At 38.2% G+C, this 15,360-nt stretch overlaps 1 protein-coding gene across 1 annotated transcript; it reads right to left on the reverse strand.

Annotated features, from left to right (window-relative positions):
- Positions 1-4,178: 4,178 nt before the first annotated feature.
- Positions 4,179-4,683, reverse strand: LOC142240107 (uncharacterized). Its single transcript, XM_075311821.1, has 2 exons — positions 4,504-4,683; positions 4,179-4,424 (listed from the first exon to the last, which is right to left on the reverse strand). The coding sequence occupies exons 1-2, from the start codon at positions 4,681-4,683 to the stop codon at positions 4,179-4,181; spliced, it is 426 nt and encodes a 141-aa protein (XP_075167936.1).
- Between the last annotated feature and the right edge of the window lie 10,677 nt (positions 4,684-15,360).

Below are 15,360 nucleotides of genomic sequence, written 5' to 3' on the forward strand. Positions count from 1 at the left end.
ATGTCAAAATTCTATATCTACAGAAAAAGTTTGCAAAAATTTTTAAAGATATTCCCCCATATTCATAAAAGTTAACGTAAATTTTAAACCTAATATTACCATACAAATTCCTTCGATAAACTGTCAGTAAACTATTATGAATATGGGTAATTGACTTTATAGATAATTTAGTCAAAATTTTATTTCTATAGGAAATTTTGTCAAAATTTTACTCCTATTGAAAATTTTGTCAAATATTATTTCTATATAAAATTTTGTCAACATTTTATTTTTATAGAAAAATGTGTCGACAGTTTATTTCTACCGAAAATTTTGTTAAAATTGTATATCTATATAAAATTTTGTCAAAATTTTATTTGTATAGAAAATTTTCTCAAAACTTTATTTCTGTAGAAAATTTTGTCAAAATTTTGTTTCTATGGGAAATTTTGTCAAAATTTTGTTTCTATGGGAAATTTTGTCAAAATTTTGTTTCTATACAAAATTTTATTTCTATAGAATTTTTTTGCATAATTTTATTTCTATAAAAAATTTTGTCAAAATTTTATTTCTATGGAAAATTATGTGAAAAGAAAAAGAAAATTTTTGTAAAATTCTATTGCTATAGAAAATGTTTGCAAAATTTTATTTCCATAGAAAATTTTTACAAAATTTTATTTCTATAGAAAATTTTTGCAAAATTTTATTTCTATAAGAAATTTTGTCAACATTTTATTTCTATAGAAAATTATGTCAAAATTTTACTTCTATAGGAAATTTTTACAATATTTTATTTCTATAGAAAATTTTTGTAAAATTGTATTGCTATAGAAAATTTTTGCAAAATTTTATTTGTATAGAAAATTTTGTCAAAATTTTATTTCTATAAGAAATTTTGTCAAAATTTTATTTCTATGGAAAATTATGTCAAAATTTTATTTCTATAGGAATTTTTTGCAATTTTTTTTCTATAGGAAATTTTTGCAAAAATTTATTTCTATAGAAAATTTTCTCAAAATTTTATTTCTATGAAAAACTTTATGAAAATTTAATTTCTATGATTTTTAAAGATATTGACTTTATATATAATTTATTCAAATACAAAAAACATTATTTTACCATTTTTACTAAAAATTAGCTATTTATTACTTTGTATAGATTTCGATAAAAGTGGCCACTATATTTGCACATATTTACTTAGTAAACAATATCGATTAACATATGGCCTAATTTAAAGGATATACAAAAATCAATCGATAATTCCATACAAAGAAAATATTTAATGTTAGTTAATATCATGAAAAAATATTTAATAGAATATTAAAATTAAACAAACAAAAATAATAAAATAAAAAGTATTCATAACAAAATGAAATGAAAACAAAACTCACCCACAAATACCAAAAAGAGTTAAAAGAATTTATGTAAATTTTATTAAAAAAAAAATAAAAACTAAAAAATAATATATTACTTTTTATTGTTATTAATTGAAGAACAACAAGCAGAAGAACAAAAACAAACTTTGTTATGTTTTCACAATGAAATAAAACAAACATAATAATTTTTACCTCATCGTTTTTACAATTCAAATACAAGAAAAAACAAAAACACTTAAATTATATAAACAGATTAAAAGCAATTCTAAGAAAAAATAGTAAAATAAATATTATTAAATTATACATATGAAAAACTGACTTAAAAATAATCAATTACACATCTGGGAAATTGTTTAACTATTGTGAAGATTAATTCCTTAAACAAAACAAAAACTAAAGTGGCATTCACATTGAATAGTAAAGGCCAGTACAAGATTTTGGATACGATAATTAATCGTGAATGGTCCAACAATTTTCCTAATTAGATGTTCAGTCAAACACATGGTTTGTTCAAATTCTTGGATATCTTATAAAGGGATATTTATAAAAAAAAAAAAAAAAAACAACTAAATGACATATATTTCAACTTCCGATCAGACTGGGAGTGCTTTTAATTTTCAATATATATAAGTTTAAAATTATTGTTGTAAGATATAAGGCATTTTATATTTGTATTTTTTCCAAATTTAAAATTTTGCAAGGTGTTATTATTTTCCACAATTTTATTTGAAATAGTAAGTATCGCAAAATAGTTTGTTTAATTGTAATGTAATTTATTTTTATATGTATTAACAATTTCAATCTTTTACATGAAACTCCAAAATTTCTAGAACAAATTATGTTCGTCTGGACATTTCGTAAAGCGTTGGTACATAGTACCATACCATTCATTTTTATCACATTAACATCATCATACATATTGTACTTAAATTAAAATTAACATTTATATAAATAAGAACTATAGAGAATGAATTATTACTAAAATTTTCAAAAGTATATACATATATATTATATAAAAATTTAAATGAAGCATTTTTCTTTTTTATTTAAAATAATTCAGTGATCTATGATATTAACAAGTAAATCAATATAATACAAATAATAATAATAAAAATAATAATAACAATACTATGAAATATACACATATACATACATATATTATAATAATTATATACATACATTAATTATAAATAAAGCCATAAAATCAACAAAAATAAAAACTATTACAATTATTTTGTTGTACCTTGTTTTTGTAATATTTCGTTTTTTTATTTTTAAATTTATAAAGCAAAAAAAGAAACCCATATTTACAAAATTGGAAGGGCAATTTGAATTGTTGCTACTCTTGTTAATAAATAGAAAGGAGAACGGAATGCTCGATGGGTACCACAAAGTAAGAAAGCATTAGTAAAATTTAACGGAATAAGAATTAAAATGTATTAAAAATAAAAAAGCTACAAGTAAGCCGTGAATATGTGAATTTTAGTATGAAGTGGTTATCAAACCCTTAAACATGATGATTATTGAAACCCAAAAACATATTCATTATATAAATGTCATTATAAAAAAATATGTTCTTTAAAACTGCCTACAAATAAAAGTAATATATTTCAAAATAAATATCTTTAGTTTTATTAAAAAAAAAAAAACAAATACATACCTTCATTATGCGTCGTCCAGAATATAAGTTTTTCCGGACGGCATGTCTGTGTTTGTAAAGAATCTTACAGTGTGGCCAATCGATACGAATTGTCCGCGATGACTAAATAATCGGCAAATGTGTTATCGATCCCATAAACATGTAGCAGTATCGATTATGCCTTCGGACTTAACTTATAGTGTGACCAATATCTGAGCATTTGTTCGACACGAGCACTGTCGTCCGGATAAACTTATAGTCTGGACAGCGCATTAAACACGGTCTTTGTACAACCACCATGGAACTATTAAAGGTAGTGCATTATATCAGCTGCTCACCGCTGATTAATGAATAATTCATTCAAATATCGATCTAATAAAAATATTATTCCCTCATATTTAAATCGCCTTTTAAATGAAGCTATTTTAATTTTAAAGGAAGGTATATTAAAGGAAGGTTCTGAAGAAACTCTAAAAGAAAAGTGTCTGACAGGTTAATGAATGTAAACAGGTTGAACAATGAAATCATGGATGTGGCGTGGTTTGGATGTTTTATCCCCCGCATTTTATTAGATGTTGTTGGGTGAGGAGGGTGAAGTGTTGTCTCACCGAAATCATTTTGGCCTCGTGTTGCAGAGGCTGTTCTGGTGTCTTAGAATGACCTCCAGTGGCAATCCGCAACGCAGTATTTTGCACCGTTTGAAGATTTCTCCATTGGATATCGGAATATGCTGGGAGTCCAAACGGGGGCTGCGTTATCGATAAGGGACGACCAATAGACTCATAGGTCTTTTGTATCGTCTCTTTATCTTATCCCCAGGTGCTACCTGCTAATGCCTTTAGGATCTTTTTTCTACTCCCAACGTTCTTAGCTACCATTTCCGCCTGTTTACCAAGGAGGCCACGTATGTGGATATCGAGTTCCAGGTTCACTTAATTGGTCCACGATGTAAAACTGGTCGCTGTCGATTTAGGGACAAAAAGAGTCAGATTCCTCTTGACAAAGAAGTCCCTAAGTGTAGAGAGATAATCATCAATACTCACCTGAAGCTCCCTTATGTCTCTGCCTGATGGCAGTACACCATCATGAGGTACGCCTTGTTTCTTCCTCCTAGGTCTTTTTCTCTGAATTCCACATAGGATAGACTGACAGCCATATAGTTCGCCAACCATCTCTTAGGATTATTAGGAAGGATGGTTCCCATAACATCCCCTAAGAGTGTTGTGGTTCACTGTATCAAACGCCTTAGACAAGTCCAATGCTACGAGAATCGAACGTTTATGTGCCCTCTTACTATTCAATCCCTCTGCAATGTTGGCTGTTAATACACACAAGGCAGTGGTCATACTCTTGCCCGAGTGGAAACCATGCTGATGTTCTGCCAACATTAGATGTTCTGTGATGTAGGGCAGTAGAATAGCTTCCAGAATCTTCGTAATGGGGAAAGAAGAGTAATTGGCAAGTCAATTGCAAGTCTCCAAGGTGTGCCTGCTTTCCTAGTTTCAGAACGTTTCCAGATGTCTGGTATTTCGGAGTGTTGAGACAGACATTGAAGGTATGGGTCAGGAATCTAACTCCATTCTCTCCAATGCGTTTCAACATCCTCGTAGCCAAGCCATCTGGGCCAATTGCTGTAGAGCTCTTGGCGGCCTTTATCGTCCGGAGAACATTCTCCTCACTGATGACCATAAGGGGGCTGTCCTGTCTGGGTGCACGGAAGACTCGCCATTGCTTTCTGCTTGCACGATTTACTGTCTGGGGTGCTCGACGAATTAACTGCAGAACATATTCGTTACGCGTGTGTCTTCATTCGGAGGTTGCCACCCAAACTAAATGGAAATGAGGTTTGTTGGCACTGCTGAAAATACACAATTTCCATAAAAAAAAAAAACAAGTATATACGGCCGTAGTTTGGCAAGGCCGAATCTTATGTACCCTCCACCATGGATTACGTAGAAAGTTCTACTAGAGACTGTCATCCACAATCGAATTACTTGGGTTGTGGTAATACTTGCCGATGACCTTGCCTTCTTAATACTTCTTAACATCGTCCTCTAAATTGTAAGTTAGTCCATACGTGGTACATATATATTAGACGAAAAAAAAAACAGATTAATATTGTTACGTTTTTATATTTAGGCGTTTTTTTTATTACCCGACAATTAAAACACAGTTCTTTTAAATAACGACAATCTACAATTTATTTACTATGACTTCACACTTTACAATTCGTTCACACTGAAGTTATTCGTTTGACGCTTTAATTAAGACTGACTCGCAAGCAGCATGCGAGCGCTTTTATATATGACGGTGTGGCAATACGAGAACATTCTGGTAGCACTACAATATTCTGGCAACGCCAGAACATTCTTAGACAATGCTAGAAGGATCTACGACCATTAAGTAATTCGTCTGGTGGCTGCCAAACACATACACACTCACATAGATATATGCTCGCATTACTACAACAACAATGACAATAGACAATGAGATGAAATGAGAAAGCAAAATAACAAAGCAAAGGGGTTGTTATTCTATGAGAGAGTAAGAACTAACATTTCGTTAAGCAAACAAAAGAACATAAAAGAAATTCAGGAAAATACCAGAAAATGAATAGATGATTCCAACAAGTGATAGCGAAACTCCATCGTTACAATTTTAAATTTTAAATTAACGGAAACTAATTTAAATAAACTTATATCTATAATTATCAAATTCGTAACACTGCCTCCCGCTTAAGCCTGTTCGTCCCGAACAGGCACAGAACCTGTTCCGTAAGGAGCCAATCGTTCCAGATGTACAACTTCCATCTTTGATCTAGGGCTGTCGTCCTTCTGAATCCGGTATACAACATCATTGATCTTCTTGATGACCTTGTATGGGCCTTCCCACTGTGTTTGCAGTTTAGGACACAATCCTTTCTTTCGTTGCGGGTTAAATAGCAGAACCAATTCTTCTTCTTGGAAGCCCTCAGTATTTACAGCACGATCGTATCTCGCCTTCATTCTGTTGCTGACCATTTTTATTTTGTTGCGCACTGATTCGTGAACTTCACCGAAAGTGTTTGGGATGTCGTTTCTGTTTTCTTCCATGGCGAGCTCATTAGGTTTAGCACCGAATATCAGATCACCAGGCAACTTCAACTCAGTTCCGAATAGAACATTGGCAGGTGTTCGAGAGGTGGAATCATGAATGGCAGATCTATACGACAGCAAAAACTTTGGTATATGCTCGTCCCAGTCCCTCTGGCCGTTGTCCACTACTTTTCGAAGATGTTCCTCCAGAGTGCGATTAAACCTTTCTAAAGGGTGATTCTTTTGAGGTTAGGATTTTCATGCATTAGTATTTGACAGATCACGTGGGATTTCAGACATGGTGTCAAAGAGAACGATGCTCAGTATGCTTTGACATTTCATCATGAATAGACGAACGATCTGCCACAACGTCGAATTTTCAGTGAATGGGCCCTAGAAAAGTTGGCAGAAAATCCGCTTTTTTATCGACAAATTTTGTTCAGCGATGAGGCTCATTTCTGGTTGAATGGCTACGTAAATAAGCAAAATTGCCGCATTTGGAGTGAAGAGCAACCAGAAGCCGTTCAAGAACTGCCCATGCATCCCGAAAAATGCACTGTTTGGTGTGGTTTGTACGCTGGTGGAATCATTGGACCGTATTTTTTCAAAGATGCTGTTGGACGCAACGTTACGGTGAATGGCGATCGCTATCGTTCGATGCTAACAAACTTTTTGTTGCCAAAAATGGAAGAACTGAACTTGGTTGACATGTGGTTTCAACAAGATGGCGCTACATGCCACACAGCTCGCGATTCTATGGCCATTTTGAGGGAAAACTTCGGAGAACAATTCATCTCAAGAAATGGACCGGTAAGTTGGCCACCAAGATCATGCGATTTGACGCCTTTAGACTATTTTTTGTGGGGCTACGTCAAGTCTAAAGTCTACAGAAATAAGCCAGCAACTATTCCAGCTTTGGAAGACAACATTTCCGAAGAAATTCGGGCTATTCCGGCCGAAATGCTCGAAAAAGTTGCCCAAAATTGGACTTTCCGAATGGACCACCTAAGACGCAGCCGCGGTCAACATTTAAATGAAATTATCTTCAAAAAGTAAATGTCATGGACCAATCTAACGTTTCAAATAAAGAACCGATGAGATTTTGCAAATTTTATGCGTTTTTTTTAAAAAAAAAGTTATCAAGCTCTTAACAAATCACCCTTTACCATGCCATCGGATTGCGGATGTAATGGTGTAGTCCTCGTTTTCTTGATACCAAGGGATTCACACATCTCTTTGAATATGGCCGATTCAAAATTTCTTCCCTGGTCTGAGTGAATCTCGGACGGCACACCGTAGCGACATATCCAGTTTTTGTTGACAACATCCACAATCGTTTTTGCTTCTTGGTTTGGAATTGCATACACCTCCGGCCATTTGCTGAAGTAATCCATGACCACAAGGACATAACGGTTTCCAGAATCACTTACTGGGAAAGGGCCTGCCACGTCCATTGCTATTCTTTCAAACGGGGCTCCTGGTCTATATTCTTGCATAGGACCTCGACTTTTCCTTGTTGGACCTTTCGCCTTCATGCACTTCTCGCAATTGGCTACCCATTCAGCAATTGATTTCTGGCATCCAACCCAGTAGAATCGTTGCTTCACTTTCTCGGCGGTTTTGGTTATTCCCAGATGACCTCCACTGGGACCATTATGGAACTCCGCCAAAACATCTCTTATTTTGGAATCTGGAACGATGATCAAATTTCGGCTGCTCTTGCCATCTTCGCTTTCCCATTTACGTTGCAGGGATCCATTGACTAGAACTAAACTATTCCATTGAGCCCAGTATGATTTCATAAGTGGACTTTCGGCTGCGATGTCTTTCTTACTGGGCTTCTTGTTCTCTTCCTTTGCCGAAATAATTTTGTTCAAAATGGGATCTTTACGCTGTTCTGTTGGCCAGTCCACTCCAGATTCGACGTGTAACAGCCGAATATCAACAATCTCCTCCTTGTGTTCAGCCTTCGAGCAGTGCTTGCATTCTATACTGCAAGGTCGACGTGACAAAGCGTCAGCGTTACCGTGTTTTCCACCTTTTCTATGCTCGACACTGAAATCATAGCTTTGGAGCCTCTCGATCCAACGTGCCAGTTGAGCTTCCGGATTCTTGAATTGGAGCAACCATCGTAGAGCTGAGTGATCAGTCCTGAGCAAGAAGTGTTGTCCATACAAATATTTATGATAATGTTTTACACTCTCTATGACGGCTAGCAGCTCTCGTCGCGTTACACAGTAGTTCTTTTCGGGCTTGGACAACGTTCGGCTGAAATATCCGATGACCTTCTCCTTGCCGTCTATCTGTTGGGATAGCACACCTCCAATACCATGCGCGCTAGCATCTGTATCCAAAACAAATTTTTCGCCCGGAATAGGATACGCTAGAACAGGAGCTGAACATAAAAGTTCTTTTAAATGTTGGAATGAATCCTCCTGTTCGTCGCTCCACTGGAACTTCTGACCTTTTTGCGTCAATTTGTGGAGACTAGCGGCGATGCTGGCGAAGTTTGGGACGAATCGTCGGTAATATGTACATAACCCAAGGAAACTTCTTAATTCGTGGAGATTTCGGGGTCGTGGCCAATCTCTGACAGCTTGGATTTTGTCTTCATCGGTGGATATGCCCTCTGCAGTCACATGATGATCCAGGTATTTAACTTCCCGCTGGAAAAGGGAGCATTTCTTTGCGTTAAGGCGTAGACCAGCGGCTGACAATTGCTGGATAACGTCTTTCAAGTTCTTAAGGTGCTCGTCAAATGTTTTGCCCATCACTATGATGTCGTCCAAGTATATCAAGCACGACTTCCAGTGCAACCCCTTCAGTACCCGCTCCATCAATCTTTCGAAGGTAGCCGGAGCGTTGCAGAGCCCGAACGGCATTACATTGAATTGCCAGAGACCGCCATTAACGCCAAAAGCCGTCTTTTCCTTGTCTTTCTCGGCGATCTCTACTTGCCAATATCCACTCTGCAAATCAAGCGTAGAAAACCATGTTGTTCCGGCTAGTGTGTCCAACGTGTCATCAATGCGTGGAAGCGGATAACTGTCCTTTTTGGTGACATCATTCAGTTTTCTGTAGTCCACGCAGAATCGGGTACTTCCATCTTTCTTTTTGACCAGCACAACTGGGGAACACCAAGGACTTGATGATGGCTCGATCACTCCACTCTCCGCCATTTCCTTTATGAGCTTTTGAACTTCGTCTCTTTTTGCCAGGGGAACACTTCGTGGTGCCTGTTTTATGGGCCTTTCTTCTGCGGTTTTAATTTCATGTTTCACTACAGATGTTCTTCCTTGATTTCCCTTTTCAGAAGCAAAAGCACAGGCGTTTTTCCACAACAATTGCTTGGCTTTATTTCTCTCTGACGGCGATAGATGACGTGTCCAAGCCTCGACATACGCTTCTAGATGTTTTCTCACTGCTCCATGTGTCTTTGATGAGTTGCCTTCCAAATTGACTATTGCCTCGGCTGGTGTACATTTGCCAATGTCAGAAAATTTTACAATTTGCTCGTGATTGTCAGACAAGTTCAAGACACGAACTGGTATTAGTCTCTCTTCGTTCGTTGTTACCAGGGCATTTGCTATCAAGATGTTGTTTCTTTTGTTTTCTGCTGGTTCAACAACCCACAATTGGCCGACTTCACAATCTCCATTCATAGAAACCCATATAAAGGGTGATTCTTTTGAGGTTAGGATTTTCATGCATTAGTATTTGACAGATCACGTGGGATTTCAGACATGGTGTCAAAGAGAACGATGCTCAGTATGCTTTGACATTTCATCATGAATAGACGAACGATCTGCCACAACGTCGAATTTTCAGTGAATGGGCCCTAGAAAAGTTGGCAGAAAATCCGCTTTTTTATCGACAAATTTTGTTCAGCGATGAGGCTCATTTCTGGTTGAATGGCTACGTAAATAAGCAAAATTGCCGCATTTGGAGTGAAGAGCAACCAGAAGCCGTTCAAGAACTGCCCATGCATCCCGAAAAATGCACTGTTTGGTGTGGTTTGTACGCTGGTGGAATCATTGGACCGTATTTTTTCAAAGATGCTGTTGGACGCAACGTTACGGTGAATGGCGATCGCTATCGTTCGATGCTAACAAACTTTTTGTTGCCAAAAATGGAAGAACTGAACTTGGTTGACATGTGGTTTCAACAAGATGGCGCTACATGCCACACAGCTCGCGATTCTATGGCCATTTTGAGGGAAAACTTCGGAGAACAATTCATCTCAAGAAATGGACCGGTAAGTTGGCCACCAAGATCATGCGATTTGACGCCTTTAGACTATTTTTTGTGGGGCTACGTCAAGTCTAAAGTCTACAGAAATAAGCCAGCAACTATTCCAGCTTTGGAAGACAACATTTCCGAAGAAATTCGGGCTATTCCGGCCGAAATGCTCGAAAAAGTTGCCCAAAATTGGACTTTCCGAATGGACCACCTAAGACGCAGCCGCGGTCAACATTTAAATGAAATTATCTTCAAAAAGTAAATGTCATGGACCAATCTAACGTTTCAAATAAAGAACCGATGAGATTTTGCAAATTTTATGCGTTTTTTTTAAAAAAAAAGTTATCAAGCTCTTAACAAATCACCCTTTACCATGCCATCGGATTGCGGATGTAATGGTGTAGTCCTCGTTTTCTTGATACCAAGGGATTCACACATCTCTTTGAATATGGCCGATTCAAAATTTCTTCCCTGGTCTGAGTGAATCTCGGACGGCACACCGTAGCGACATATCCAGTTTTTGTTGACAACATCCACAATCGTTTTTGCTTCTTGGTTTGGAATTGCATACACCTCCGGCCATTTGCTGAAGTAATCCATGACCACAAGGACATAACGGTTTCCAGAATCACTTACTGGGAAAGGGCCTGCCACGTCCATTGCTATTCTTTCAAACGGGGCTCCTGGTCTATATTCTTGCATAGGACCTCGACTTTTCCTTGTTGGACCTTTCGCCTTCATGCACTTCTCGCAATTGGCTACCCATTCAGCAATTGATTTCTGGCATCCAACCCAGTAGAATCGTTGCTTCACTTTCTCGGCGGTTTTGGTTATTCCCAGATGACCTCCACTGGGACCATTATGGAACTCCGCCAAAACATCTCTTATTTTGGAATCTGGAACGATGATCAAATTTCGGCTGCTCTTGCCATCTTCGCTTTCCCATTTACGTTGCAGGGATCCATTGACTAGAACTAAACTATTCCATTGAGCCCAGTATGATTTCATAAGTGGACTTTCGGCTGCGATGTCTTTCTTACTGGGCTTCTTGTTCTCTTCCTTTGCCGAAATAATTTTGTTCAAAATGGGATCTTTACGCTGTTCTGTTGGCCAGTCCACTCCAGATTCGACGTGTAACAGCCGAATATCAACAATCTCCTCCTTGTGTTCAGCCTTCGAGCAGTGCTTGCATTCTATACTGCAAGGTCGACGTGACAAAGCGTCAGCGTTACCGTGTTTTCCACCTTTTCTATGCTCGACACTGAAATCATAGCTTTGGAGCCTCTCGATCCAACGTGCCAGTTGAGCTTCCGGATTCTTGAATTGGAGCAACCATCGTAGAGCTGAGTGATCAGTCCTGAGCAAGAAGTGTTGTCCATACAAATATTTATGATAATGTTTTACACTCTCTATGACGGCTAGCAGCTCTCGTCGCGTTACACAGTAGTTCTTTTCGGGCTTGGACAACGTTCGGCTGAAATATCCGATGACCTTCTCCTTGCCGTCTATCTGTTGGGATAGCACACCTCCAATACCATGCGCGCTAGCATCTGTATCCAAAACAAATTTTTCGCCCGGAATAGGATACGCTAGAACAGGAGCTGAACATAAAAGTTCTTTTAAATGTTGGAATGAATCCTCCTGTTCGTCGCTCCACTGGAACTTCTGACCTTTTTGCGTCAATTTGTGGAGACTAGCGGCGATGCTGGCGAAGTTTGGGACGAATCGTCGGTAATATGTACATAACCCAAGGAAACTTCTTAATTCGTGGAGATTTCGGGGTCGTGGCCAATCTCTGACAGCTTGGATTTTGTCTTCATCGGTGGATATGCCCTCTGCAGTCACATGATGACCCAGGTATTTAACTTCCCGCTGGAAAAGGGAGCATTTCTTTGCGTTAAGGCGTAGACCAGCGGCTGACAATTGCTGGATAACGTCTTTCAAGTTCTTAAGGTGCTCGTCAAATGTTTTGCCCATCACTATGATGTCGTCCAAGTATATCAAGCACGACTTCCAGTGCAACCCCTTCAGTACCCGCTCCATCAATCTTTCGAAGGTAGCCGGAGCGTTGCAGAGCCCGAACGGCATTACATTGAATTGCCAGAGACCGCCATTAACGCCAAAAGCCGTCTTTTCCTTGTCTTTCTCGGCGATCTCTACTTGCCAATATCCACTCTGCAAATCAAGCGTAGAAAACCATGTTGTTCCGGCTAGTGTGTCCAACGTGTCATCAATGCGTGGAAGCGGATAACTGTCCTTTTTGGTGACATCATTCAGTTTTCTGTAGTCCACGCAGAATCGGGTACTTCCATCTTTCTTTTTGACCAGCACAACTGGGGAACACCAAGGACTTGATGATGGCTCGATCACTCCACTCTCCGCCATTTCCTTTATGAGCTTTTGAACTTCGTCTCTTTTTGCCAGGGGAACACTTCGTGGTGCCTGTTTTATGGGCCTTTCTTCTGCGGTTTTAATTTCATGTTTCACTACAGATGTTCTTCCTTGATTTCCCTTTTCAGAAGCAAAAGCACAGGCGTTTTTCCACAACAATTGCTTGGCTTTATTTCTCTCTGACGGCGATAGATGACGTGTCCAAGCCTCGACATACGCTTCTAGATGTTTTCTCACTGCTCCATGTGTCTTTGATGAGTTGCCTTCCAAATTGACTATTGCCTCGGCTGGTGTACATTTGCCAATGTCAGAAAATTTTACAATTTGCTCGTGATTGTCAGACAAGTTCAAGACACGAACTGGTATTAGTCTCTCTTCGTTCGTTGTTACCAGGGCATTTGCTATCAAGATGTTGTTTCTTTTGTTTTCTGCTGGTTCAACAACCCACAATTGGCCGACTTCACAATCTCCATTCATAGAAACCCATATAATTGCTTCGGCATTCGGTGGTATAGACTCTGACTGGCTCGTTGTCAAACGTCTGACAGGTGTATTCCCGTCGTATCCCACGTTTACCGTTATTTCGGCATCGCACCATGTCATTACACGACGCTTCATATCCAAATTGAGACCAAAAGCAATCATGAAATCCGCTCCAATTATAACTTCGTCTACTATATCGGCCACAATGAAATCATAAGTAACGGATTTGTTAGCAATAGTTAATTTTACGGTGACCTTTCCATATACGGTTGCGGGTTCCCCTGTAGCCGTGCGTAGCTTGACTCCAATCAGTGGTGTAACTTTTCCTTTTACTAAATCAGATCTAATGATAGACTTTGATGCACCAGTATCCAACGTCAAAGTACGCTTGTCGCCATTAATAACACCCGCAATAGTTAAATTGTTATTTTTCTGTTGAACTATTGCTATGGAGATGGTGGGGCCATCGTCTGTGGGAGCCAGCTCTTGCCCCGCTGAACTAGCTCGATTTAGTTTAAAGGTGACTCACTTGACTGTGGGGTCACCTTCTTATGGTTATTGTTTAATGGAGATGGTGATGTGGATCTTGACCGTTTGCGTCGTGCTTTGCATTCTCGAGCTAGATGTCCCGTCTTATCACAGTTATAGCATTTGATTCGGGATTTAGTTGCATCCTGTTTCAATTCTTGCATTACCTGCTTCATTGCCTCTTTCATCGAGTCAATGATAGATTTCGATTCTTCACACTCGGTCTCTACTCTGCGTACTTTGTGAATTTGAGGCCGTGCCAGCAATCTCGCAGTTTCTTGCGCAAGTGCAAATGTTACTGTTTCTGCGAATGTAGCCTTTTGTGACGCATATGTTGCACATTTTATGTCTGGGTCTCGAATGCCATTCACAAAGGTCTCAATTTTGATGCGGTCCACAAGTGGGTGACTCTCTCCTGGGTATGTCAGTAGCACCAACCGCTCAACTTCTGTTGCAAAGTCTTGTAGAGTCTCGTTTGATTTCTGGACTCTACCTCTTAATTCCATTCTAAAGATGTCTTGCTTGTGCTCTCCACCATACTTGCGTTGAAGCGCCGCTATTACTTCATTATAGTTATTTCTAGAAACAGCGGGAATGCTTTGTATCACATCAGCAGCATTGCCCTTTAATGCCAATAGAAGTTCAATTGCTTTATCATCGTCATTCCACAAATTTCTAGAAGCAACCATTTCGAATTGGAATTTGAAGACATCAAATGACGTTGAGCCATCGAAAACAGGAGTTTTGATTTTTGAGCCCTCGATGACGCGCACTGGACCACCTTTAATTTCCAGCTCTGACATTTTTTTCTCGATGTGCAGAAACTTCTCATCATGAACCATAATTTTCTCATCCACGGAAAGAACTTTCTTATCCAATTCCACAATTTGATTTTCTATATGGTCCACACGTTTCTCAATGCCTTCAGAAATTTGTTGTAATTTTTCGTTGACCATTCTAGAATTTTCGTCGAATTTTTCTTCCAATTTTCTAGAATTAGCTTCCATCATTTTTCTAGAATTCTCTTGCATTTTTAGAGAATTTTCTTCCATCATTTTGCTCAAAATATTGACCATCGATGTGTAATCAACAACATTAGAAGCTACAGATGGAGTTTCCAAGGCGCTGGCTACTACTGATTCGTCAAGATCTTCCTTATAATCGAACTCATGTGTTTCGATATCAATACTGCGCCGCTCGAACTCTTCCAGTAGTCGCTTTTGTAATTGAGCCTTGTTTCCTGTTGTCGGCAGCTCCAGTTTGCTCAATTCCTTTTTTAAGTCTTCCACACGAAGCTCATTAAACTTCATTGTAGATTTTTTTCCGTTATTTCACTTCCGACACCAATTGTTACGTTTTTATATTTAGGCGTTTTTTTATTACCCGACAATTAAAACACAGTTCTTTTAAATAACGACAATCTACAATTTATTTACTATGACTTCACACTTTACAATTCGTTCACACTGAAGTTATTCGTTTGACGCTTTAATTAAGACTGACTCGCAAGCAGCATGCGAGCGCTTTTATATATGACGGTGTGGCAATACGAGAACATTCTGGTAGCACTACAATATTCTGGCAACGCCAGAACATTCTTAGACAATGCTAGAAGGATCTACGACCATTAAGTAATTCGTCTGGTGGCTGC

The sequence above is a fragment of the Haematobia irritans genome, chromosome 5 (assembly GCF_050003625.1).
Source record: "Haematobia irritans isolate KBUSLIRL chromosome 5, ASM5000362v1, whole genome shotgun sequence".
Lineage (NCBI taxonomy): Eukaryota > Metazoa > Arthropoda > Insecta > Diptera > Muscidae > Haematobia > Haematobia irritans.